This window comes from Trachypithecus francoisi, unplaced genomic scaffold (assembly GCF_009764315.1).
Source record: "Trachypithecus francoisi isolate TF-2019V2 unplaced genomic scaffold, Tfra_2.0 Lachesis_group15, whole genome shotgun sequence".
Classification (NCBI taxonomy): Eukaryota; Metazoa; Chordata; class Mammalia; order Primates; family Cercopithecidae; genus Trachypithecus; species Trachypithecus francoisi.
The window spans coordinates 64,375,991-64,402,311 of record NW_022681460.1 but is presented as its reverse complement, the minus strand read 5'-3'; the positions used below and the strand labels follow the sequence as shown (position 1 = coordinate 64,402,311).

Genomic DNA, 26,321 nt, shown 5'->3' with positions numbered 1-26,321 from the left:
TTTTTCCACCGAGGACTTGAGCATCTGTGGACGTGGTTCCCCTGGAGGGGCCCTGGAACCAATCAGGACTATAAAATCCTTTTAAGGTTTTAAGAAGACCATTGTTATCTCTGTGCTCTGAGGAGATAGAGCACTGAGGAAGCCCCGCAAGCTCACTCAGATTAAGTGCCCCTGCCTAAAGTTACAAAGCCTCTTATCCTCAGGCCACCTCCAGTACAGTAAATCCAAGCCCTTCCGTCTAAACTTGTCGCCCTGAGTACCAAGGGTCACCTCAGCCTTTCAGGCTGAAGGGAGGGAGGCAAAGTCTCAGGGCAGGGTCTGAGCCCCATTCCGCACCCCACCCTCTGTCTGGTACAGCCAACCAAACCAAAGTGCCCCAAGCCGTGACATCCCGGCCGGCGGCTCCCAGGCCCCCGCCCTCCGCACGTCACGGCCGCCGGGTGCAGTGCCCCCTAGGGGTCCCTGCGGACGAGGAGGAAGCGCCAGGTTCTTCCAGCCGCCGCCAGCTCGCCTGGCACGCGCCACGCCGCCCTCGGCAGCCTCAGCTCCGTGTCCCCTGAGGACCCGCCGCCTCGCGCCATGGGCACGCGCCTGCCACTCGTCCTGCGCCAGCTCCGCCGCCCGCCCCATCCCCCGGGCCCGCCGCTCCGCCTCCATGTGCCCTGTCGCGCCAGCGGCGGCGGCGGCGGCGGCGGAGGCGGCAGCGGTGGCCGGGAGGACCTGCTTGGACAGCGGCGGCTGCTGGATGGCCAGACCCAGAGCAGCCGCAGCCCCGGCGGCCGAACGCCCGCGGCGCGGGACTCGATCGTCAGGTGAGTGTCGGGTCTGGCCCCTGGCTCGGTCTCCAGCGGCTGCGGCCCCGACCTAGGGGCGGAGCGCCCGGGGCCGCCGTGGGGATCGGGGCGCGGGGCTGCCGAGTGTTTGGTGCCAACTCGTTAGGGGCGCCGGGCGGTGTGTCGGGAAATGCGGGCTTGGGGACTGCGGCCGGGCGCGCTGGCGGAGAACCGGGGATCCAGGACCCGACCCGGCCCGCAGCGTAGGCAGGCGTGGGCATCCCCGATGGACGCCGAGCGGCACGGACCGCACGCCCGACTCCACGTGCGCAGCCGGCCGCCGGCTCTGATGCAATGGCGCCTGGCGCGACCCAGACGGTAAAGGGGCGGTGCGGCTGCGGCGGAAAGCGGGGGAGGGGGCGAGAAGGAGGAGGAGGGCGGGGCTGCGGCTCCGCGCGCCGGCTGGCCTGGGGTTCCGGGCCGGCAAGCGGGGCTCGGGAGAGGCGGGCTCGGGCCCAGCGCCGCCCGCACGAACCTCCCTGGTGTTGTGTCCCCCTCCCCGCGCGCCGCCCCTCCCTGCGCGCCGTCCCTCCTGCCGGGCTGGGGTCTGTGGCTGACGTCCGCTTTTCCCGGAACGGTAAAGGTGGAGCCGGGGTAGTCGGAGAGGTCTCAGCGCTGGTTTCCAGCTCCGCCTCGCAGCGCGCACGGCATCCCCACGCAGCTGAGTTTGCCGGGTTCTCTGCGGACCCAGAGCGAACTGGGAGCCCTGGACCGGGCCTTTCCCGTCCCAGTCCTAGCCCCTGGGCCTCAGCCTTCCCCGCCCTCGCCGAGAGTGGCGCCCAGTTCTCGGGCCTTGCAGGGCGAGCCCCTCGGGACAACCTGGAGGTGGCGAGAAAGCCCCTTCCGCCTCCCTCCGAACTGAGATTAGGAACGAATTCCAGGATGCGGTTTCCCCAGCAAGCGGCCCACCTCCTCCATTCACATCCTCTTCCCTTTCCCTCTAGCCTTCTTTTTTAAGGTCATTGCCTGCTTGCCTTTCTTTCTGCCTTTCCTTCCTCCCTCTGCTCTCCCATTTTCCTCCCCACTTCCCTTCTCCCCTGCCTCAGTAGTAAAATACGTTTCCTAGGCTCTTTATTATGTGGCGGATGATTTTAAGGGGGCGTTCATTTAGTTTGCCTTGTTCTCTGTCTTCTTTTTCTTTTTGTTTTAGAAATGGAATCTCCCTCTGTTGCTCAGGCTGGAGTTCAGTGGGCAGCCTCCGCCTCCTGGGCTCAAGCGATCCTCCCACCTTAGCCACTAGAGTAACTGGGACCACAGGTGTGCGCTCCCATGCCCGGATAATTTTATTTTGTTTTTGTAGAGACAGGGTCTCACTCTGTTACCAAGGCTGGTCTGGAACTCCTGGGCTCAAGTCATTGGCCCCGCCCCCAAAGCGCTGGGATTAATTACACACGCCAGGTCATTAGGTTTTAACCTGCACGTTGCTGAGACTCATCTTACCAGTTAGTCTGAGGCCAGGATAGGCGGCAAAAAACACCCCCTCCAGTCATGCTGTTTTATTTTCTAGGTAACACTGATTATTACCTGAAACTTCCTTGTTTGCTCATTTCTTGTCTGTCTCACCCACCTGGAATATGAGCTTCGTGAAAGACAGCTGTCTCTTTGGTGTTATATCCTAGGTCCTGGAGAGAGTGCGCAGCATGTAATAGGCATTTGTGAAATGATTACAGAAGGAATGCATCAAGATGTGGGGTCATCTGTGGGTTTTATTCATATGTATTTTTTTTTTTTTTTTCTTTTTTGAGACGGAGTCTTGCTCTGTCGCCCAGGCTGGAGTACAATGGCACGATCTTGGCTCACTGCAACCTCCACCTCCCAGGTTCAAGGGATTCTCCTGCTTCAGCCTCCCGAGTAGCTAGGATTACAGGAGCGCGCCGGCACGCCTGGCTAATTTTTGTATTTTGAATAGAGACAGGATGTCACCATGGTGGCCAGGCTGGTCTCGAACTCCTGACCTCAGGTGATCCGACTGCCTCTGCCTCCCAAAGTGTTGTATAACAGGCATGACACACCACGCCTGGCCTATTCATGCATACTTTTAGGTTTAAAGCCATGACTGCCTTAGAGATGAGTAGAGAGGTTAGTCAGTAGCGGGCTTTAGGGCCTGCACTGGGTTCCCCAAACTCAATTCCTTCAGGAAAATGGGAGGAGTAACAGTACCTACCTCAAGGGGTTATGGAAACAATTATGTGAGAGAACACGTGCAAAATACATAGCCCAGGACTGTCATATACAAGACAAGTTCCTCAAGAAATGGTGGCTGTTACTTTTTTTTGTAACTCTGTCTCCCAGGCTGGAATGCAGTGGCACAATCTCGGCTCACTGCAAGCTCCGCCTCCCGGGTTCAAGCGATTCTTCTGCCTCAGCCTCCTGAGTAGCTGGGATTACAGGTTGGCACCACCATGGCTGGCTAATTTTTGTATCTTTAGTAGAGATGGGGTTTCACCATGTTGGCCAGGCTGGTCTCAAACTCGTGATCCGCCTGCCTCGTGATCCGCCTGCCTTGTTCTCCCAAAGTGCTGGGATTACAGGTGTGAGTCACCGCACCCAGCAATATTTTTACAATTCACTAAGCCGGGGTCTGCAGACTTTTTGTATAATGGGCCAGATAGTAAATATTTTAGGTTTAGTGAGCCTAGAGGCAAAATCAAAATTATTAGTAGGTACATTTATAACGAAAGAAAAGACAAATTTAGGCCAGGCTCCATGGTTCATGCCTGTAATCCCAGCACTTTGACAGGCCAAAGTGGTATGATCACATTCCCAGGAGTTCAAGACCAGCCTGGGCAACATAGTGAGACAACCATCTCTACAAAAAATTTTGAAAAATTAACTGGGCATGGTGCATGCCTGTAGTCTCAGCTACTCAGAAGGCTGAGGCAGGAGGGTCACTTGAGCCCAGGAGGTTAAGGCTGCAGTGAGTGAAGTTTACACTACTGCACTCCAGCCTGGGCAATGGAATGAGACCTTTTTTTTTTATTTTTGCAATTAAGTATTTTTAATTAAGGTATGTACATTTTTTAGATATAATGCTATCGCACACTTAATAGATGGCAGTATAGGGTAAACATAACTTTTTTTTTTTTTGAGACGGAGTCTCGCTCTGTCGCCCAGGGTGGAGTGCAGTGGCCAGATCTCAGCTCACTGCAAGCTCCGCCTCCCGGGTTCCTGCCATTCTCCTGCCTCAGCCTCCCAAGTAGCTGGGACTACAGGCGCCCGCCACCGCGCCCGGCTAGTTTTTTGTATTTTTTTAAGTAGAGACGGGGTTTCACCGTATTAGCCAGGATGGTCTCGATCTCCTGACCTCGTGATCCGCCCGTCTCGGCCTCCCAAAGTGCTGGGATTACAGGCTTGAGCCACTGCGCCCAGCCAACATAACTTTTTTTTCAATTTTACTTTAAGTTCTGGGAAACTTGTGCAGAACGTGCAGGTTTCTTACATGGGTATACATGTGCCATGGTGGTTTGCTGCACCCATCAACCTGTCATCTAGGTTTTAAGCCCTGCATGCATTAGGTATTTGTCCTAATGCTCTCCTTACCCTTTCTCCCACCCTCTAACAGACCCCGCTGTGTGATGTTCCCCTCCCTATGTCCATGTGTTCTCGTTGTTCAACTCCCACTTATGAGTGAGAATGTGTGGTGTTTGGTTTTCTGTTCCTGTGTTAGGTTGCTGAGGATGATGGTTTCCAGCTTCTTCCGTGTCCCTGCAGAGGACATGAACTCATCCTTTTTTATGGCTGCAATTTTATTTTTGTAGAGATGAGGTCTCACTATGTTGGCTAGGCTGGTCTCAAACTCCTGAGTTCAAGTGATCGTTCTGCCTCAGCCTCCCAAAGTGCACAGATTACAGGCATGAGCTACCGTGCCTGGCTATATTGTACCTTTCAATTGAGTTATGTGCATGGTTTACTAAAACTCTCTAGCCCTGAATTGATTCCCTGAGGATTGGAGCAAAGTGGGTGGGGGCGTGAGTCAGCTAGAAGTCACCTGGAATAGAGATCCAGGATCTGAAGTGTATTAGGTCAGAAAAGTTAAAGAATGAGCTCCCTCAAAAGCATAGTGACCTGTTGTTCTTGGTGATGGGACTAGATGACCATAATCCCTCAGCCTCCACACCGAGCTAATTTTTGTATTTTTAGTAGAGCAGGGTTTCACCATGTTGGCCAGGCTAGTCTCGAATTCCTGACCTCAAGTGATCCACCCACCTTGGCCTCCCAAAGTCTTGGGATTACGAGCATGAGCCACTGCCCCTGGCCAGTAATAATACATTCCGTATAATATTCACAGTAATGGTGAAAATAACAAAGCTGCTGCTGATGACTTAGTTCTGAGTTTTAGCTACACATGGCAGCCTAGCTAGAGAGCTCACATTCCTTCCCGCTGTCCTCAAAGTGGAAGCTCACAAGGCCATTTTTCTCCCCTAGGGACATGAAAATCTGATTAGAAACATTTATGCTACTTTTTGGATTTATTGAGCCTAATTACTCCTTTTTCTTTCTAGCTTTGTTTGTCACTGTAGGAATGAGTAACCCCAAAGAATGAAACATTACACATATAACAAGTTGTGGTGAGCATGAACCTATTTTGTTTTATTAGCTTGGGTGGTAATAGCGTTGAACTCCTTTACACACCTGTACAGGCACACCTAAGATATTGTGCCTTCAGTTGCAGACCACGGCAATAAGGGGAATATCGCAGTAAAATGAGTCACACAAATTTTGTAGTTTCCCAGTGCATACAAAAGTTATGTTTAGACAATACCGTAGCCTATTAAGTAGCATTTTGTCTTAAAAAAAACCATAGATAAGGCCGGGTGCTGTGGCTCATGACTGTAATCCCAGCACTTTGAGAGGCTGAAGTGGGCAGACCACTAGGTCAGGAGTTCGAGACCAGTCTGGCTAGCGTAGTGAAACCCCGTCTCTACTAAAAACACAAAAATTAGCCGGGCATGGTGGTGTGCGCCTGTAGTCTCAGCTACTTGGAAGGCTGAGGCAGGAGAATCACTTGAACCCAGGAAGTGGAGGTTGTGGGGAGGTGGAGGTTGTGGGGAGGCTCACCACTGCACTCCAGCCTGGGCAACAGAACGAGACTCTGTCTCCAAAAAAAAAAAAAAACAAAAAAAAAACTTACAGATATATATACCTGAATTTAAAAATACTTTATTGCCAAGAAATGCCAGTGAGCTGGTGGAGGATTGTGCCTAGATATTGTTGATGGTTATTGACTGATCGGGGTGACTGCTAAAGGTTAGGGTGGCTGTGGCAGTTTCTTAAAGTAAGACAATGAGGTTTGTTGCACTGATGGAACTCTTTCTTTCATGGAAGATTTCTCTGTAGTACTGCATGCTACAGAGAAAATGGTAACATTTTACTCACAGTAGGACTTCTTTCAAAATGAGTGTCAATCCTTTCAAACCTTGCAACTGCTTTACCAAGTACTTGATACCAACTACTGTAATCTTTTTTTTTTTTTTTGAGATGGAGTCTTGCTCTGTCACCCGGGGTGGTTGCAGTGCTGCGATCATGGCTCACTGCAACCTCCGCCTCTCGGGTTCAAGTGATTCTCCTGCCTCAGCCTCCTGAGCAGCTGGGACTATAGGTGCATGCCATCACACCTGGCTAATTTTTGTAGTTTTAGTAGAGACGGGGTTTCACCATATTGGCCAGGTTGGTCTCGAACTCCTGACCTCGTGATCTGCCCTCTTCAGCCTCCCAAATTGCTGGGATTACAGGTGTGAGCCACCGCGCCTGGCCTAACTACTATAATCTTATAAATCCTTTGTTGTTATTTTATTTTGTTTTATTTTTTGAGATAGAGTCTCACTCTTTCACCCAGGCTGGAGTGCAGTGGTGCGATCTCTGCTCACTGCAACCTCTGCCTGCCGGGTTCAATAAATTCTCCTGCTTCAGCCTCCCGAGTAGCTGGGATTATAGACGTGTACCACCATGCCCTGGTAATTTTTTTGTTTTTAGTAGAGACGGGGTTTCGCCATGTTGGCCAGGCTGGTCTCCAACTCCTGACCTTGTGATCCGCCCACCTCGGCCTCCCAAAGTGCTGGGATTACAGGCGTGAGCCCTTGCGCCCAGCCTAATAAGGCTGTTTTCTTATCATTTGTGTGTCCACGGGGTAGCACTTTTAAATTTCTTCAACAGCTTTTCCTTCACATTCACAGCTTGGCTGTTTGGCAAAAGAGGCCTAGCTTTTGACTTGTCTTGGTTTTCAACACGCCCTCCTCACTAAGTTTAATTATTTCTAGGTTTTTATTTAAAGTGAGAGACCTACTACTCTTCACTTGAACACTTAGAGGCCATTGTAGTTACTAATTGTCCTAATTTCAATACTGTTGTTTCTCAGAGAATAGGGAGGCCAGAGGAGAGGGAGAGAGAAGGGGAAACAGCCAGTCCAGTGAAGCAGTCAGAACACACACCATCATGAACCATCATGGCCACGGTTCAGCCAACACAATTACAATAGTAACGTCAAAGATCGTCAGTCACACATCACCGTAACAAACATACTAAAAATGAAAAAGTTTGAAAGCAAGAATTATCAAAATATGAACAAAGCGAGCAGATGCCATTGGAAAAATGACTCCCGTAGACTTAAAACACAGGTTGCCACAAACTTTCAATTTGTAGAAAAACACAGTATCTGTAAATTGCAATAAAGCAAAGCACAAAAAATGATGTGTGCGTATACTTTTTTTTCTATCCACATCCACCCCCCAACCTTTTTTTTGTTTTGTTTTTTTGTTTTTGGTAGAGACCAGGTCTTGCTCTCTTGCCCAGGCTGGCCTTAAACTCCTGAGCTCAAGTGATCCTCTCACCTCAGCCTCCCAAAGTGCTAGGATTACTGGCATGAGCCACTGCACCCAGCCCCCACCCCCAACTATTTTAAAAGTCTAATTACTTCTTGATGATTGCCAACTTACCTATAGAAGTGTTCCTTTCAGCCCCGTGAGGTGACTCACCCCGAATTCCAGCACTTTGGGAGGCTGAGGTGGGCGGATCACAAGGTCAAGAGATCGAGACCACCCTGGCCAACATGATGAAATCCTGTCTCTACTAAAAATACATGGTAGCGTGTGCCTGTAGTCCCAGCTACTTGGGAGACTGAGGCAGGAGAATTGCTTGAACCTGGGAGACGGAGGTTGCAGCGAGCTAAGATCGCGCCACCGCACTCCAGCCTGGCGACAGAGTGAGACTGTCTCAGAAATATAAAAAGAAGTTTTCCTTTCATCAACTATGAATGGATCAAGACTATGTTTCTGAGAAAATTATTGCTGTTAGTATGAATGTTTTTAGTGTTTAAGGGTAGCTTTGGGGCACAGAAAAAAACAAACATGTACATTTATAAGAAAAAAGGGAAAGAGCCACTGTAGTATACCTGTTTTGCAGATGAGGAAACTGAGGCTCTTAGAAACTATTGCCCACGCTAGTAAACGAAATGCCCAGTACCAGTCCTGGGCCGTATTTCCACTTAGTGTCTCAGAACTACCTGGACTCTATTAAAAATGTGCATTTCTGGGCTCCACTGAGACACGTTGAATCAATCTTTCTGGGGTGAAACAGCAGAACCATTATTTTTTTTGAGACAGAGTCTCGCTCTGTCACCCAGCTAGAGTGCAGTGGCGCCATCTTGGCTCACTGCAGTCTCCACCTCCCGGCTTCAAGTGATTCTCCTGCCTCAGCCTCCTGAGTAGCTGGGATTACAGGCGTGCACCACCATGGCTGGCTAATTTTTGTATTTTTACTAGAGACAGGGTTTCACCATGTTGGCCAGGATGGTCTTGAACTCCTGACCTCAAGCAATCCATTCACCTTGACCTCCCAAAGTGCTGGGATTATAGGTGTGAGCCGCTGCACCTGGCCCGGAACCTTTATTTTTACCAAACTCTCCAGTGACCCTTATACCATGAGCCGCTTGGGACCCACACTCCAGTGCTTTCCTGGTCCCAGACAAAAATAAGAACCTGGCATAGCCAAATTAACAGTCACAACAGGCTGGGAAGAGCATGGCATATGGGCCTCAGTCACCCATTATTGGATGGAAGGATTTTAGTGCTTATTTATAAGGTGATTTGTAAACTTTCCCATATGGTCACATTTATTCAGCACAATAATACAATTAATTCCCTGGGAATGAAGTAGCTTTATCCCAAGTGTTTCCAAACAAAACTAACTGAAATGTTCCCAGGTTATAGACAGTTGCCTGCACCCAGTCCATCTGTTCCAACCCAGCTGGCAGTAGAAAGGCTGGTCCTGGTTGTGAGTCTGAGCAGCTCTCTCCTCTAAAGCCCCGTCTGGGAACTGCAGTGCCTCCGGTTCCATTTGTCAGCTGTGTCTCTCTGAAAACTGCGGAAAGCTTCCCAGTGCCTTTCTGCTCTTGGCAATGTACTGTTGATGGCATTGCCTGGAACTTCTTCGCCCTGCATTTCTGTTAGGTGCGGTGCAAGACCCTGTCAGAGACTGAAAACAAAATGTAAAGGTGGTCTTAGTACTGAAGCCTGGGGGCTGCTGTGGCTGCACCTTTGGTCTGTTGTGAGGGGAAAAAGCCAGCACCCAGTGCTCATGTGCTGCTGAGAACATATCACAGGGTGGTGGCGAAGTTAACCTCTGCAGTCGCTCATCCCAGAAGATTCCAGAAAGAGTGTTCCTAACACTTTCTTTCTTTTTTTTTTTTTTTGATACGGAGTCTTGCTCTGTTGCCCAGGCTGGAGTGCAGTGGCATGATCTCGGCTCACTACAACCTCTGCCTGCCAGGTTCAAGCGATTCTCCTGCCTCAGCCTCTTGAGTAGCTGGGATTACAGGTGCCCGCCACCATGCCCAGATAATTTTTGTATTTCTGATAGAGATGGGGTTTCCCCATATTGGCCAGGGTGGTCTCGAACTCCTGACCTTGTGTCCGCCCTCCTTGGCCTCCCAAAGTGCTGGGATTACAGGCGTAAGCCACTGCGCCTGGCCTTTGTATTTTTTATTTATTTATTTATTTTTCTTTTTTTAAAAAGAAATTGAGTCTTGCTCTGCCACCCAGGCTGGAGTGCAGTGGTGCAGTCATAGCTTACCACAGCCTCAAACTCATGGGCTCAAGCAATCCTCCAGCTTCAGCCTCCCAAGTATCTGGGACCACAGGCATGTGCCACCACGCCCAGCTAAATTTTTTATAGAGATGGGATCTTGTTATGTTACCCAGGCTGGTCTCAAACTCTTGGCGTCAAGCAGTCCTCCCGCCTTGGCCTCTCAAAGTCCTGGGACTACAGGTACATGCCACCATGCCAGGGCTTCTATCACTTTTACCTAGGCCTGCTCACCCCAGGCTGGCACCTTCCTCAGAGGCGGGAGGTGAAGGTGGCTGCTGCTGGGCATATGGGAGGTTCAGGTGCAGACTATGTTGTGGATTCTCAGAGGACTGAGAAGCCCTCTCTCTCTCTCCCTAGGAGGCTTTAATAGTGTTACCAAAGTGGGTCTTCAGTGTTTCTGAACTTCCCTCTCCTTCATTTCCTTCCTTACCTAATTCCTTCTTTAAATTCCAGGACCTGGATCTTATCCTGGCTCCACACTTTTTGTCCGACAGCAAGCCCCCTGTCTTCACCCCGCTAATCCCTGTCTTCACTTCCCTCTTCCCACTTTATTTGCTTTCCCCATGGACCCATACTCAGGGTTTTGGGAGGATGGCAGCGGAGTATGGTGGAGGAGAGGGATTATTTAAAGTAGAAACCCGAAATTTTTGTTATAGTAAACTTGGAAAATACAAGAGAAAAATTCACCCCTAGAAAATTATTGTAAACATCTAGTTTGTTTCCCTCTGCATAGTTTAACAACTGGATTGCCACATTTTACCTTGAGTTAGTGTCTTGATTTCATTGTTATGCTGCCTCCCCACTCCATGCTGTACACTTGGAGTGTGTCCTTCTGTGGTCTAGTTATTTTCACTTGGAGGAATGAACTTTCTGAGAAAATGTGTTGTGTCAGTCCTTTCTACTCATTAACCAAGAAATCACAATGTTGTTTTTTTTCTCAATGTAGAGAAGTCATTCAGAATTCAAAAGAAGTTCTAAGTTTATTGCAAGAAAAAAACCCTGCCTTCAAGCCGGTTCTTGCAATTATCCAGGTAAGCTGAGAACAAGGTTCAGTCCTACTATTTTAGGATGCCTTTCAATTAAGAAAATGATTGTACGCAAAAGAGCACCTGCATTTCTTGCCAAAGAGGAGAGGGCTTAGTTGGCAATGCTGTTTTCTTTGGTCTTTTGCTTCTTTGGGGTCGTGGGTGAAGTACTGCTCTGCTTCAGAGTGTCTTCTTGTGTGACTTTTCCTCTCTGAGGTAGGAGTAGCTTTCAGAGGTCTAGGAGATAGGCACTTACATGCATTGCATTACACAGGATATATCGTGGTCCATGTGTGCTCACAAATGCTTACCAAATGTGATTTGAAGGTGCTGGGGGAAAAAGTCCCACTTTGTTTCAATGGAGGCAGATGCTAGATGAAACATGAGTATTTGGTAATCTTTTTACTCTATCTTTTAAAACCTGCCGTAAACTTAATGGGACAAAAGTCATTACCCTGTCAAAAGGGCTTTGCATTCCACATATTTCTTTTGGCTGCAGTCCCTGATTCTGAGCCACAGTTGGCCCCAGTTGCCATCCTGATTGGCACACTTGTGTGATGGCAGGTGCCGAGAAATAACGAGGTGAGCCAAGCCTGGAAGCAAACACAGCCCGACAGTTGGGCTGCTACCGCGGGGCTTGGCATGCACTTAGGTTATCAAAATAGCAGCCTCTGGTTCCATCATGCTGCCGTGCTGCGTATTTCAGGATGACAGAGCTGTGCTCAAGTTACTTACATTCTCTGGGATCTGTATCCACATCTCATTACAAAGAAAGGCAAGTTAGAACAATAGAAAGAAAAATAGATTAGGGCTCGGGCCTCCTGGGAATCTACTGACTCCCTGGCTTTCCATCCAAAAGCAAACGATTTCAACTCCTACCTTTGGTGTTCTCATTTTTTGGCTTCTTTTTGTGATGGGGTCTTGCTCTGTTGCCTGGGCTGGAGTGCAGTGACATAATCTTGGCTCACCACAGCCTTGACCTCCTGGGCTCAAGCAATCCTCCCACCTCAGCCTCCTGAGTAGCTAGGACTGCAGGCAAGCACCATCACACCCGGCTAATTTTTGTATTTTTTGTAGAGATGGGGTTTCAGCATGTTGCCCAGGCTGGTCTCGAACTCCTGGGCTCAAGCAATCCACTGCCTCAGCCTCCCAAAGTGCTGGGATTACAGACATGAGCCACTGTGCCCAGTCAGCATCCTCATTTTTAGAGAAGGAAGTTGGCTATGTTACTATGTATGTCTTCTAATAGGAGGGATATTATTTTCCTTAAAAAAGTGACATAATTTGAAGGCCTGAAGAATTACTCTGTTAAATACTGGCCACGAGTCCCTTTTTATAAGCAGCAAGATTGTTTTTCTGCCCCTTCCTTATTATTTTTGTAATTAGATCATCTGTAATCACAAAATTCATCTCTGGATTATCTTTTATGCCTTTTCAAGCTATTTTTATGTTGTTATGTTGTTTTTACTCTCCTAAGGCAGGTGACGACAACTTGATGCAGGAAATCAACCAGAATTTGGCTGAGGAGGTGAGGACTGTTGCTTTTTAAAAACTCATTATAACTTTTAACAATACATTCTCTTAGAGTGACGAATAACCTTGTGTTCCTTTTTCAGACTGGTCTGAACATCACTCACATTTGCCTCCCTCCAGATAGCAGTGAAGCCGAGGTAATAATGACAGAGATCTAAACTCTTGCCTCTTCTTTCCTTTTAAGACTTAATAGGCCCATGGCATCTCTTAGTGGTAGCTGGGACAGATCTAACCTTTGCTTGTGGCTGAATGTTACAGGGAAGAGTTCACTTCTTTTCTCTAGGGTAAATGCTTCATGATATCCTTGTTCCTGGTCATTTGTATGTTTCTACCGAGGACTTGAGCTGCAACTTGTTGAGTTCAGTTGTGTTTCTTCAGCTGCGGTGGCAGCGTCATCTAGTGGAAATTGTCAGGCTGAGGCAAGGAAACTAGACCTCGGGCCGCAAATCCCTGTGCCAGGGCCCAGCCCTTCTGTGGTTAGCTTTTCTTCCTACTGGCTTCATGTGATAGAAAACCTCAAATAATGGAATCTTAAATAACATACAAGTTTATTTCTCTCTCTCTCTTTTTTTTTTTGAGATGGAGTTTCACTCTTGTTGCCTAGGCTGGAGCGCAATGGTGCCATCTCGGCTCACTACAACCTCCGCCTCCCAGGTTCAAGTGATTCTCCTGCCTCAGCCCCCTGAGTAGCTGGGATTACAGGTGTGTGCCACCACACCCGGCTAATTTTTGTATTTTTAGTAGAGACGGGGTTTCACCATTTTGGCCAGGCTGGTCTTGAACTCCTGACCTCAGGTGATCCACCCGCCTCAGCCTCCCAAAATGTTGGGATTACAGGTGTGAGCCACCGCACCCGGCTAATTTTTGTATTTTTAGTAGAGATGGGGTTTTACCATTTTGGCCAGGCTGGTCTTGAACTCCTGACCTCAGGTGATCCACCTGCCTCGGCCTCCCAAAGTATTGGGATTACAGGTGTGAGCTACTGTGCCCAGCCTAGAAGTGTATTTTTCTGGGACATGAATAAAGTTTGGAAGTAGGCAGTCCCTGGTTGATGACATCACCAAGTCATAGGAGCTTGGGCTCCTGTTCTTCTGCTTTGCCACCTTTGTGGTTTGGTTAACAAGCACTTTGTTCTGATTGATCAGTGAGGCCCAGCAGGTCTGCTAGTCATTTGTGAGACAAAGAATGGGAATTTGTAGAGTTTGTATCTGGCCTTGTACTATGTAAACAAGGGGGCATCTGAGTCCTATGGGGAAGGGCAGTTCTTTGCAGTACACAGAGGGTAAGGAGATTTGTTAACCTTCCCTCTTTTCAAGGATCACAGGGCTCAGGTAAAGTTCATTGTCATCAACAAGAAAAAGGAAGGACAAAGACAGGTCCCTGCTGTCTTTAAAGACATTTCCTGAAAGTCGGAGTTCTACATCATTCAGTTGTCCTCTACCTAGTTGCCTGACCAACTGCAAGGGAGGCTGGGAAGTGTAGTTTTTATACCAGGAAGCCTTGGATCATTTATTAGCAAGCTAAAAATCAAGAGTTTATTACTAAGAAGAGAAAGGAAACTGTATATTGGGCGATAAATGTTTGCCACACTTGCCATTATAGCATGGTACAAATATGAAGTGTTAAATATGTAACAAATACCTGTGATACCAGCAGTGACAGCATGCAAAGGAGGTTGTTGTTCATTGGCAGGATACCCACTGTCTGCAGTGGAATTTGCTTTTCTTTCTTTTTTTTTTTTTTTTTTTTTTTTTGAGATGGAGTCTCGCTCTGTCAGGCTGGAGTGCAGTGGTATAATCTTGGCTCACTGCAACCTCTACCTCTCAGGTTCAAGTCATTCTCCTGCCTTAGCCTCCCAAGTAGCTGGGATTACAGGTGCCTGCCACCATGCCTGGCTAATTTTTTGTATTTTTAGTAGAGACAGGGTTTCACCATGTTGACCAGGCTGGTCTCAAACTCCTGACCTCAGGTGATGGCCTGCCTCTGCCTCCCAAAGTGCTGGGATTACAGGCTTGAGCCGCCTCGCCCAGCTGCAATTTGCTTTTCTTTAGGTTGTTTTGCCACTGATTGTTTTGTTTGTTTGTTTGTTTTGAGATGGAGTCTCAGTCTGTCACCCAGGCTGGAGTACAATGGCGCGATCTCTGCTCACTGCAACTTCCACCTCCCATGTTCAAGTGATTCTCCTCCCCGTTCAGCCTCCCAAGTAGCTGGGATTACAGGCACCTGCCATTATGCCTGGCTAATTTTTGCATTTTTGTAGAGACGGGGTTTCACTATGTTGGCCAGGCTGTTCTTGAACTGCTGACCTCAGGTGATCTACCCTCCCTGGCCTCCCAAAGCGCTGGGATTACAGGCTTGAGCCACCTCATCTGACCTTGCCACTGGTATTGATAGCCCTTGATTTTCATTGTTGTTGTTTATAATTGACACATAATGATTGTGCACGTGTGAGGGGTACAGTGTGATGTTTCAGTACTTGGGTATGTTGTATAATGATCAAATCAGGTTAGTTACATTCATCACCTAGAACCTTTATCATTTCTTTGTGGTGATAGCTTCCAAGATCTTTTCTAGCTGTCTTAAAATATACAATACATTGTCATTAGCTATAGTCACCCTACTATGTAATAGAATACTAGAATTTATTCCTCCTATCTAAGTGTAACTTTGTACCTACTGAATGACCAAACTCTCCCCATTTCCCCTCCTCCATCCCTCTCCAGCCGCTGGTAACCTCCATTCTGTTCTCTATTTCTATGAGATCAACTTTCCTAGATTACACATGTAAGTGACATCCTATGGTATTTGCCTTTCTGCACCTGGCTTATTTCACTTCATGTTATGTCCTCCAGGTTCATTCATGTTGCCACAAATGACAGGATTTCGTTCCTTTTTATGGTTGAATGATATTCCATTGTGTATACAAACCACACTTTCTTTGTCCTCCATTAATGGGTACTTGGATTGGTTCCATCTCTTGGCTACTGTGAATAGTGCTGTAATAAACACGGAAATGCAGATGGCTTCTCAGCATAGTCGTTTCAGTTCCCGTGCATATATACCTAGTGGTGGGAATGGCTGGGTCATATGGTAGTTTTTTTTTAATTTTGTGAGGAATCTTCATACTGTTTTCTCTGATGGCTGTATTAATCTGCATTCCTACCAACAGTGTATACGAGCTCCCCTTTCCACATATCCTCGCCAGCATTTGTTGTTGTGATTTTTGATAATAGCCATTCTAGCTTGATATCTCATTGTCGTTTTGATTTGCATTTCCCTAATAATTAATGGTGTTGAGTGTTTTGTCATATACCTGCAGGCCATTTGTATGTCCTTTGGGAGATGGCTGTTCACGTCCTTTGCCCATGAATGTTTTCAGTTTGATTTAATACCAGTTGTGTATTTTTGCTTTCGTTGCCTATTTTGTTGAGGTCCTATCCAAAAAACCCTTGTCCAGACCAATGTCATGAAGCATTTCCTCTATGTTTTCTTCTAGAAGTTTTATTGTTTGAGACCTTATATTAAGTCTTTAATTCATTTTAAGTTGATTTTTGTAGAAAGTGAGCAACGAGGGCCTAGTTTCATTCTTCTGTGTGTGTATATCCAGTTTTCCCAGCGCTATTTATTGAAGAGTCTCTCTTTCCACAATGTGTGTTCTTAGCACCTTTGCCTTGACTTATTTTTTGACAAGGAATCATTTATTCCCTATTTTTCTTTGGGAAAATTCTAATAGAGTGAATTTGTATGGTATTATATTGAAAAAGAATAAGTACCTCAATGTATTAATTAAGATTTGTATTGACATTTGTTGCTTCTACCAAATGCTTGGTACAGGTGACAACAGTTTCTTCACTTCATTCTGGTCTCTGCTTGGATATCGTGGCCTCTGACCACCCCTCCACCCATTACTCTGTTAGCCTTTTGCCTCACTGAACCTTTATTTTTCTGCATGTCCTTTATTCTTTCCAGTGATTTTATTATTATTATTATTACAATTTGGAAGGGAGGAACTTCCCTTCTCCACTAGAGTATAAGATCCACGAGGACAGTTTTGTTTATAGCTGTATTTCCTTTACTTAGAACTGATACAGAGTAGGTGCTCAAACCATTTGTTGAATGAATGAAAGAATGCTGAATGAATGAAACAAAGCTTTCTTTCTGATTTTGTACCTCAAATGGTTTCCCCTGCCCCTAACAGGTAGTGATTTTTGCTAGGCAATGAAAAAAATGGTAAACCAACCCTTCCTCAGAGCCTCTGAGTGAGATCTATATGCAAAGATAAGTATCTTCTCACTTATGAGCAAATATTTTTGTTAAGTGAGATGAATCAGGATCTTATCTCCTGGCATAAAATAGACAGAGAGGACAAAGCATTGCTTATTTAGAAACACACCCAGACATTCATTAGCTTCCCAAAATGTAGCTTGGTCTTTTTCCTAAATAGTGAATTATTTTACTGTTTCCCATAAAAGGAGCTGTGCATGCTAAGAATTTTTCTAGCACAAGCCTTTGGAAAGGCTTCTTATGTGTCATTGAGGTCCAGATAACCCAAGGGCCTCTGTGACCGCTTGGACGTCATGATTAGTGAGCTGTGTTGAACACATTGTGTTTGAAGCGCACAAGCTTAGCTGGGCCAGGTTGGAAGGCTTCAGATTCATGTTTCCTATCCTTCATGAAAACTGGCAGTGTGTTGGCTTAAAGTATGCTTGTTGACAGAGAAGTGTCCTTTGTCTATCTAAACCTTAATAGCTGTTGAGCTTTGGTTTTGTTCTGTTTTGTCTTTTTCTGGCATAGAGTAGAGCCATAGAAGGGCAGAGAAGTCACTAAAAAAATTCAGCCAACCCTTTTAATTTTTTTTTTGAGCTTTATACATGTGATGAAAATAAAAAAATAGGCTTTTTATTATGCTTTACACCAAGTCTTCAACAAGGAGCAAAACAACAACAGCAAACTTTAACAGATGCATTTTCACGAATCCACTTTTTATATAAAGCTTCCTTTGTTGTGTCTCATTTTCACAAAACTAATTTTTATTTTGGTTTTTTGTTTTCTCTTTAGATTATAGATGAAATCTTAAAGATTAATGAAGATACCAGAGTGCATGGCCTTGCCCTTCAGATCTCTGAGAACTTGTTTAGCAACAAAGTCCTCAATGCCTTGAAACCAGAAAAGGATGTGGATGGGTAAGAAAATAAAATCAAATAATCCACCTTTATGGCTAAATCACTTTTTCTGTTGTGCCTGCTTTTATTTTTCTAAATTTCTCCTATTTATTTCAACTATGTCAGTAATTAGATGAAAAAATTCTTTTAAATATTTCAGGAGTCTGTAGGATTTTTTTTTTTTTTTTTTTGAGATGGAGTCTCACTCTGTTGCCCAGGCTAGAGCACAGTGGTGTGATCTCGGCTCACCGCAAACTCTGCCCCCTGGGTTCAAGCGATTCTCCTGCCTCAGCCTCCTGAGTAGCTGAGATTACAGGCATGCGCCACCACATCTGGCTAATTTTTGTATTTTTATTGAGATGGGGTTCACCATGTTGGCCAGGATGGTCTCGATCTCCTGACCCCGTGATCCACCTGCCTCAGCCTCCCAAAGTGTTGGGATTATAGACGTGAGCCACTATGCCTGGCCATCTGTAGGCTTTTAAAATTCTGCATGCAAAAGTTACATATTTTGGAAAATACATTAGCCCTTTTATAGTGCTTCGGTGCCATATAATCTTATGCTATCAGATTCATTTAATAAGTTCCGGTCTGACTTATACAATCTTTAGCCAGCTTTATTCTTCTAATAGATTTTTCCTTGGTAATTCGACCAGACCAGAGAAAAAAATTTAGAAACCGGATTCCCCAGCAGTACCATATTCTGTCTTAGTCCCAGGCCAGTTGAGAAAAGCAAAATAAATACTTTTCCTAATGACACAAGGTTTTATTTGAAATTTGGAGGGGAACATCATAACTATTGGGTGCTGTAATGTTGGGCTGTGATTCATGTCATAGAGTGACATAAGCTTCATAGAACAAAGGATACCGGCCATCTCCAGTGGGGGATAAGCATGCTTCCTGGGGATTAAAAACCCCATTTTGCTCCATGGAAATATAGTAAGTATTTTGTACTGTGGCCAAAAAGAACACAATGTGTTTATGGTTATAGGTTGTAAGCAGATTTATAAAGTTAGATTCCAGATCCAGTAGACCCTGCAGGGGCTGGATGGGGAGGCTGCCACCTCCCTGAGACACCCAGCAATCTTCCATTCTAGCCTCTTACTGTGACTTGAGTAGGCCCAAACACAGGCTGAAAAGGTGTCACGAACACCTCCAGCCCTGGCTGGGCAGGGTGGCTCACACGTGTAATCCTAGTACTTTGGGAGGCCAAGGCAGGAGGATCACTTGATCTCAGGCGGTCAAGACCAGCCTGGGCAACATAGTGAGACCTCATCTGTATTTTTCTTTTTTTTGAGTCAGAGCCTTGCTCTTTCGCCCAGGCTGGAGTGCAGTGGCACGATCTCGACTCACTGCAAGCTCCACCTCCCAGGTTTACACCATTCTCCTGCCTCAGCCTCCCGAGTAGCTGGGACTACAGGCGCCCGCCACCACACCTGGCTAATTTTTTGTATTTTTAGTAGAGATGGAGTTTCACCGTGTTAGCCAGAATGGTCTCAATCTCCTGACCTCATGATCCACCTGCCTCAGCCTCCCAAAGTGCTGGGATTATAGGCATGAGCCACTGCGCCCGGCCCCTCGTCTCTATTTTTAAGTAACCAATTACATATTTTTTAAAAAAAGCAACAACAATCTCCAGTCCTGTCATAGACTAACTTTAAAAGGAGAAGAAGTCCTAATCAATGAGAAAACTTTCAGAACTTGAAGGTTCCAGGGCATAGTTTCAAGTCTTTCATAGAAGGAGAGGAATTCATGCTGAGGCCCAGCCAGGAAACAACCAACCAACCAAACAATAACAGAGAGTAAAAGGAGACAACTATGAAAATGGTTCTAAATGTCTCCATTCTGTTACTAACTGGGATTGACGTACTCAGTTTAGGCTAGATAGTTGTGGAATGTTTTGTCCTACATTTGAATAGGGAAAGGCACAGAACCCTTCAGAAGTTGTGTGGTCACTCATTTTTCCCACCACCTCCCACCCCGACTTCTCAAGGAGGTAAATATTGAGATCAAGTTGAAATCAGACCTGTGCCTCAATCCCAGGTCTTACTGGGTCACTCCAGATTTATAGGATTGGTTCTGGGTTTTGAGTGAACTGCAGGACCATGCTGTTGTGTAACTCTAGGGATGCTAGTCCATTGGGGTCCATTGAAAGGAGCTCCCTGGACTTGTAAAGTGAAGCCCTGTATGGCCTTAGGCTGTGTCCCGGTATATTGGCAGAACCAGGACACCCAAGGCCAGGGCCAGGGTGAAGTTTCCTAAGGTACTACCTTAGAAAATGAATGGTCTTTATTGCCTGCTTTCTCTTTAATTCATTTTTTATGTTTTTTTTTTTTTTTTTGAGATGGAGTCTCGCTCTGTTGCCCAGGCTGGAGTGCAGTAGCATGATCTCGGCTCACTGCAACCTCTGCCTCCCAGGTTGAAGCAATCCTCCTGCCTCAGTCCCCTAGTAGCTGGGATTACAGGCATGTGCCATCACGCCCAGCTAATTTTTGTATTTTTAATAGAGTCGAGGTTTCGCCATGTTGGTCAGGCTAGTCTCATACTTCTGACCTCATGTGATCCACCTGCCTCAGCCTCCCAAAACGCTGGTATTACAGGCGTGAGCCACCATGCCTGGCTGTCTTTAATTCATTTTTATGTATTCTATCTATCAAACATTGACTTGGATGTTATTTGGGGTTAATATATGTACATTCCATGTGAGCGATTTTTTTGACTGGGCTTTGACTTAACCTACTCCCTTATTTTCTGATTTAGAGTAACAGACATAAACCTGGGGAAGTTGGTGCGAGGGGATGCCCATGAATGTTTTGTTTCACCTGTTGCCAAAGCTGTAATTGAACTTCTTGAAAAATCAGGTAGGATGCTCCTTGAGAAATGCTGCTGTTTTCTATTTATTGGTATTTACATTTTTTTAAATAAGGATTTGTTTGGGGAAGAATTAAATTTTTTAAATTATTATTCTGATATCCTTTTAAGATGTTTCTAGAAGATTCTAATTGAACATAGAAGTGCTATTTCACTTTGACTTTATTTTTCTCATCTTTTGGGAGATACAGATGAATACCTAGAAACTTTTTCTAGTAAGACTATCCTATAAATTAAAAGAAAAATTAGTTGAGATAAATGATTAGCCCTGTTTTAAACATGCTCAGTTTCTCTCGTGAAACAGTTCAAAATAACCACAGTAAAATATGCTTCCAGTTGCAGCTTACTAAATCTGTCAATGTGTAGGCTTAGATAAGATTTACATTGAAGACTTAAATGAGGCCAGACAGAGTGGCTCATGCCTATAATCTCAGTGCTAGGCAAGGCCAAGGTTAGAGGATCACTTCAGGACAGGTCGAGACCAGCCTGAGCAAACATAGTGAGACCTTATCTCTACAAAAAATTTAAAAATTAGCTGGGTATGGTGATGTGCACCTGTAGTCCCAGCTATGCTGGAGGCTGAGGTGGGAGGATCTCTTGAGCCCAGGAGTTTGAGGTTACAGTGAGCTATGTTTGCACCAATGCACTCTAGCCTGGGTGACATAGCAAGACCCTGCCTCAAAAAAAAAAAAAAAAAAAAAAAAGAGAAAAATGAAGAAGCCAATAGATGTAGTTTAGGGTACAGGAACCTAGGTTGGGATTTATTGGTGAGCAGCTTGCTTTTCAGTAGTCAGGACTTAATTTCCATTGCTGTCCCCTTGACTTGGCATTTTTATGTCAATGAAATAGAAATGAATATTTTCTCTTTCTTCATTGTTAAATTTAATGAGGAAATTACTACCAAGTATTTATATATTTAAGGGCTTTCTAGCTGAGAACATAAAGATTCAACTAACTGGGCAGGCACAGTGGCTCACACCTGTAATCCCAGCACTTTGTGGAACCAAGGTGGGAGGATTGCTTGAGCCCAGGAGTTTGAGACCAGCTTGGGAAACATAGGGAGACTCCATCTGTCCAAAAAAAAAATTTTTTTTTAATTAGCCAGGTGTGTTGGCATGTGCCTGTGGTCCCGGCTACCCGGGAGGCTGAGGTAGGAGAATTGCTAGAGCCTAGGAGGTAAAGGCTGCAATGAGCTGTGATCACACCACAGCATTCCATCCTGGGCAACAAGCAAGATCCTATCTGGGGAAAAAAAAAAATTCAATTAACTAAATATTTTTCTCTACTCCAATTTGAATTGCCCCTTCCTACCCCTGAACATGCAACAATCAAAGAAGAATTTCAAAAATATATGACAAAGTTTTATTGAAAGGTTAACATTCAGGATATATATGCCCTTTGGGCAGTAATATTAAGCTCAAATCTATGAAATAATCCATATATAAAGTGCTTTTTCATTACATGGATGATCAAGATGAAGATTCTGAGCCACTTCATCAGAAAGTACTCAAAGAAAAGAGTAAATTAGTCTGGTAAATTATAGTTATATATTGCAGAAAGAATAGGAATTGGAACCAGAAGGGTTTGAATAGATAATTGTTGTTGATTATAACACCCCACTCCTAGTTCATTGTCATTGTAGGTTGGTGCTGAAAAAGGTCAAGTTTTAAAAAGGTTTTTTGAGACAGTCTTGCTGTATTGTCCAGGCTGGAGTGCAGTGGCACCCTCTTGGCTCACTGAAACCTCCACCTCCCGGATTCCAGTGATTGTCCTGCCTCAGCCTTCCAAGAAGCTGGGATTACAGGCATGTGCCACGATGCCCAGCTACTTTTTCATGTTTTTAGTGGAGACGGGGTTTTACCATGTTGGCCAGGCTGGTCTTGAACTCCTAACCTGGAGTGATCTGCCTGTCTCGGCCTCCCAAAGTGCTGAAATTATAGGCGTGAGCCATGCACCTAGCCTAAAAGGGTTTTTTTTCTCAAGTTAAAGTTTTTAAAGGAAAGATCTGAAGTTTTGAGTATAATACCGAATTTTCATTTGGTTAGTAGGTGTCAACCTAGATGGAAAGAAGATTTTGGTAGTGGGGGCCCATGGGTCTTTGGAAGCTGCTCTGCAATGCCTGTTCCAGAGAAAAGGGTCCATGACAATGAGTTCCCAGTGGAAAACACCCCAGCTTCAAAGGAAGGTAAATTTCACGTTGGAAACATATCATCTTGAAGGCTTATGTTAGAACAGAAGAACGTCTAGAAATGTCTAAGTTAAGCGCTTAATTCAAGAAGTTAGAGGAAGAAAATTGAATAGACCCATATCCATTAAAGACATTGAATCAGTCTGCTCACCAAACAAACAAGAAAAGGCAACAGGTGGTTTTACAAATGAGCTCTATCAAACAAAGAACAGATCATTCTAACACAATCCTTTTCTCTAGCAAATGGAAAAAGAAGGAACATGGCCTAACAGATTTTATGAGTGCCAAAACCAAACCATGACAAGATGCTAAAGGAAAATTAACAGGCCAGTTTCAGCTATGAATATAAATGAAATAATCATGAGCAAAATCTGAGAATACCAAATACAGCAGCAAGTTAGATTTCTTTTAGGATTCCCAGGTGATTGAACATGAGAATATCTATCACTGTAATTCACCACATTATGATTAAAAACTAAATTCTCACCATAGTAAGTACAGAACAGTCATTTGGTAAATCTAGTATCCATTATGACCTTTTGAAAGTAATTATAATTTTGATGAAAATTATTAAGAAGACCTATATAAAAGCAGAAGTATCATCTTCATGGAGAAGATGCCATGTGTTAAACATACTAATTGTCTGCAGATTATAAACTCCTGACATATTTTTTGTAGAATTTGGCAATCTGATTCTGAAATCCAAATGAAAGCATAAAGGACAAAGAGAGTCAAGACAATTTTGTGGAAAAACTAGGTGGGAGACATTCCCAACCACATGGTGTGAATTATTAAGCACTTGCAGTCATTAGGATAATATGGTAGACAAACAGACTATCAGAACAGAAGAAAGTGGAAATTTATGCATATATGGAAGCTTGAGAGCAGGTACTGCAGATCAATGGGGAAAAAATTAACGATTAAAGGCCGGGCGTGGTGGCTCATGCCTGTAATCCCAGCACTTTGGGAGGCTGAGGTGGTCCAATCACTCGATCTCAGGAGTTTCAGACCAGCCTGGCCAATATGGTGAAACACCATCTCTACTAAAAATACAAAAAAATTGGCCAGGCGTGTCAGTGCAAGCCTGTAATCCCAGCTACTCAGGAAGCTGAGGTAGGGGAATCGCTTGAACCCAGGAGGCGAGGGTTGCATGAGCCGCGATCGTGCCACTGCACTCCAGCCTGGGTAGCAGAGTGAGACTCTGTCTCCAAAAAAACCAAACAAACAAAAAACTAAAACATTATTCAAAATCATGCTGACTTAACTAGTTATATATATGAGTTTAGCATAGGATTGCTAACCTGATACTACATATAAAAAAATCACTTTCTATATTAAAATACCTAAATGTGGAAAGCAAAACTGTAAAACTTATAGAAAAAAATACAGGCGTATGCATTTAAGATGTTGGCATTGGAAGGATAGCTTAAGAGACCCCAGAAGCACAGATTGCTAAAGAAAAGATACATAAATCTGACTACATCCAAATTTTTAAAAACCCCAAAGTTTTTCTTTCTGAAAAGAGGTTCTTAAAAAAGTGAAAAGACAGCTATAGTGTAGAAGATATTTACAACAAACATTTAGCCAGCAATTAGTATTTTATAAAAGATTCCTACAAATCAGTGAGACAAAGACAATCTGTTAGAAAAACGGACACACGACAGGCCACTAACAGATGAGGAATCTGAGGTTTAAAAGACACGTGAAAAGCTGTCTGGTTTCCTACTGTTTTTGCTCACCAGTCATATTGGCAGTAGGTAAAAAGTGCCAGTTAGACATATTGACAAATGTCTGGAGCCATGGGAATTCATATATTGCTGGCAGGAGTTTAAATTTGAAATAGGCATTTTGGAAAGCAGTTTAATGGAGTTTCAGCTACTCGTTGACCTAGGAATTTCACTCTAAATATATATCATACAGCTGGGCACGGTAGCTCACCCCTGTAATTCCAGCACTTTGGGAGGCTAAGGCATGCAGACCACCTGAGGTCAGGGATTCAAGACCAGCCTGACCAACATGGAGAAACCCCATCTCTACTAAATATACAAAATTAGCCAGATGTGGTGGCACATGCCTGTAATCCCAGCTATTCCGGAGGCTGAGGCAGGAGAATCGCTTGAATCTGGGAGGCAGAGGTTGCGGTGAGCCGAGATCACACCATTGCACTCCAGCCTGGGCAACAAGAGCACAACTCCATCTCAAAATATAATAATAATAATAATAAAAAGTATGTATGTAAACATCATAGACAAAACTTGCCCACATATATAGAAAGGTGTGTTTACAAATGGTCAGAGCAGCATGTTTATAGGGCAAAAAGTTTGTTTGTTTAAGACAAAGGAGCGGTGGTGATTCTGTGGGTCTTGGCCCCTTTCTGCTGTCAGGGCTGAGTTGGCTCCATGAGTTGGTGAAAGCAGTATCCAGCCAGGTGCAAGGGAGACAGAGGCAGGATTTCACCTTTACTGATGGGCAGGCCACAGGTCCCCTGTAGAACGGTGACTCTTGAATATTGAGAGGACGGTATCCCTCCCTGAGCATCTTCTGGAGCTTGATGACCACTAGGGAGTGTATCAGAGTCACGTGCATCAAACATGTTACCGGTGGCAGCTATTCGAGTTATCCCGAGTTCGTGCTGGTGTATCCGTACAGGTCTGCAGCAACTTGGAGGCTCTTGCCGCCTCAGGAGAAAGAATTGGACTGAGGGCCATAAGATAGAAGGAGAGACTGAGGCAATTTTCAGAGCAGGACAGAAAATCTAGCAAAAAGCTCTAGAACAGTAAGGAAGGGGAAGAAGGAAAGTACAACTTGGAAGAGGGCCAAGCAGGCGACTTGCAAAACCAAGTACACCGCAACAAGTATTTAAACAGTGACCTAAATGCCCATCAGCGTGAATGGATAAATCAGTATAGTTGCACGTAGAGTATGCATAGACATATGTTCCTAAAACAGAATGATATACAAGCAGTGAAAATTAATAAACTAGAGCTGTAGATAGCAACATTTTTTTTGTTTTGTTTTTTGTTTGTTTGTTTGTTTGAGACAAAGTCTCACTCTGTCCCCCAGGCTGGAGTGCAGTGGCACGATCTCGGCTCACTGCAACCTCTGTCTCTTGGGTTCAGGTGATTCTTCTGCCTCAGCCTCCTGAGTAGCTGGGACTACAGGTGTGCGCCACCATGCCCAGCTAATTTTTGTATTTTTAGTAGAGACGGGGTTTCTCCATGTTGGCCAGGCTGGTCTGGAACTCCTGACCTCAGGTGATCCGCCCACCTCGACCTCCCAAAGTGCTGAGATTACCGGCATGAGCCACTGTGCCCAGGCCGGAAGAATTTTTTAAAACACTGTTCAGTGAACAAAGACCCAAGTTGCAGAAGGATGTATTTCATATAACACTATTTATATATGTCTGAAAGCAACACAGCATATATATATGTAATCTAATACATACACACATATAATATGTATTATATATAATCCTAATATATATATAGAATCAATATATATATTTAGGTCAGGACATTTAGATCACTGTTGAATATATATTAGGATTATATATAATATATATTATATTATGTGTTAATTATTTAATCCTAATATATGTATATTAGGATTCTATGCAAATGAAGTAAAA

General features: G+C 44.9%; 1 protein-coding gene across 5 annotated transcripts in view; it reads left to right on the top strand.

Annotated features, from left to right (window-relative positions):
• The first annotated feature begins 295 nt into the window (after window positions 1-295).
• Window positions 296-26,321, top strand: part of MTHFD1L (methylenetetrahydrofolate dehydrogenase (NADP+ dependent) 1 like) — a 236,600-nt gene continuing 210,574 nt past the window's right edge. The window contains exons 1-7 of one of the 5 annotated variants that reach the window (XM_033235068.1): window positions 296-812; window positions 10,861-10,945; window positions 12,417-12,467; window positions 12,556-12,609; window positions 17,531-17,655; window positions 20,395-20,495; window positions 22,551-22,690. In XM_033235068.1, the coding sequence (XP_033090959.1) occupies window positions 580-812; window positions 10,861-10,945; window positions 12,417-12,467; window positions 12,556-12,609; window positions 17,531-17,655; window positions 20,395-20,495; window positions 22,551-22,690 (789 nt within the window). In that variant the 5' untranslated portion in view covers window positions 296-579. Of the gene's footprint in view, window positions 813-1,210; window positions 2,341-10,860; window positions 10,946-12,416; window positions 12,468-12,555; window positions 12,610-17,530; window positions 17,656-20,394; window positions 20,496-22,550; window positions 22,691-26,321 lie in introns of those variants that run through there. The other 4 variants (XM_033235065.1, XM_033235064.1, XM_033235067.1 and 1 more) reach the window with 4 other exon arrangements.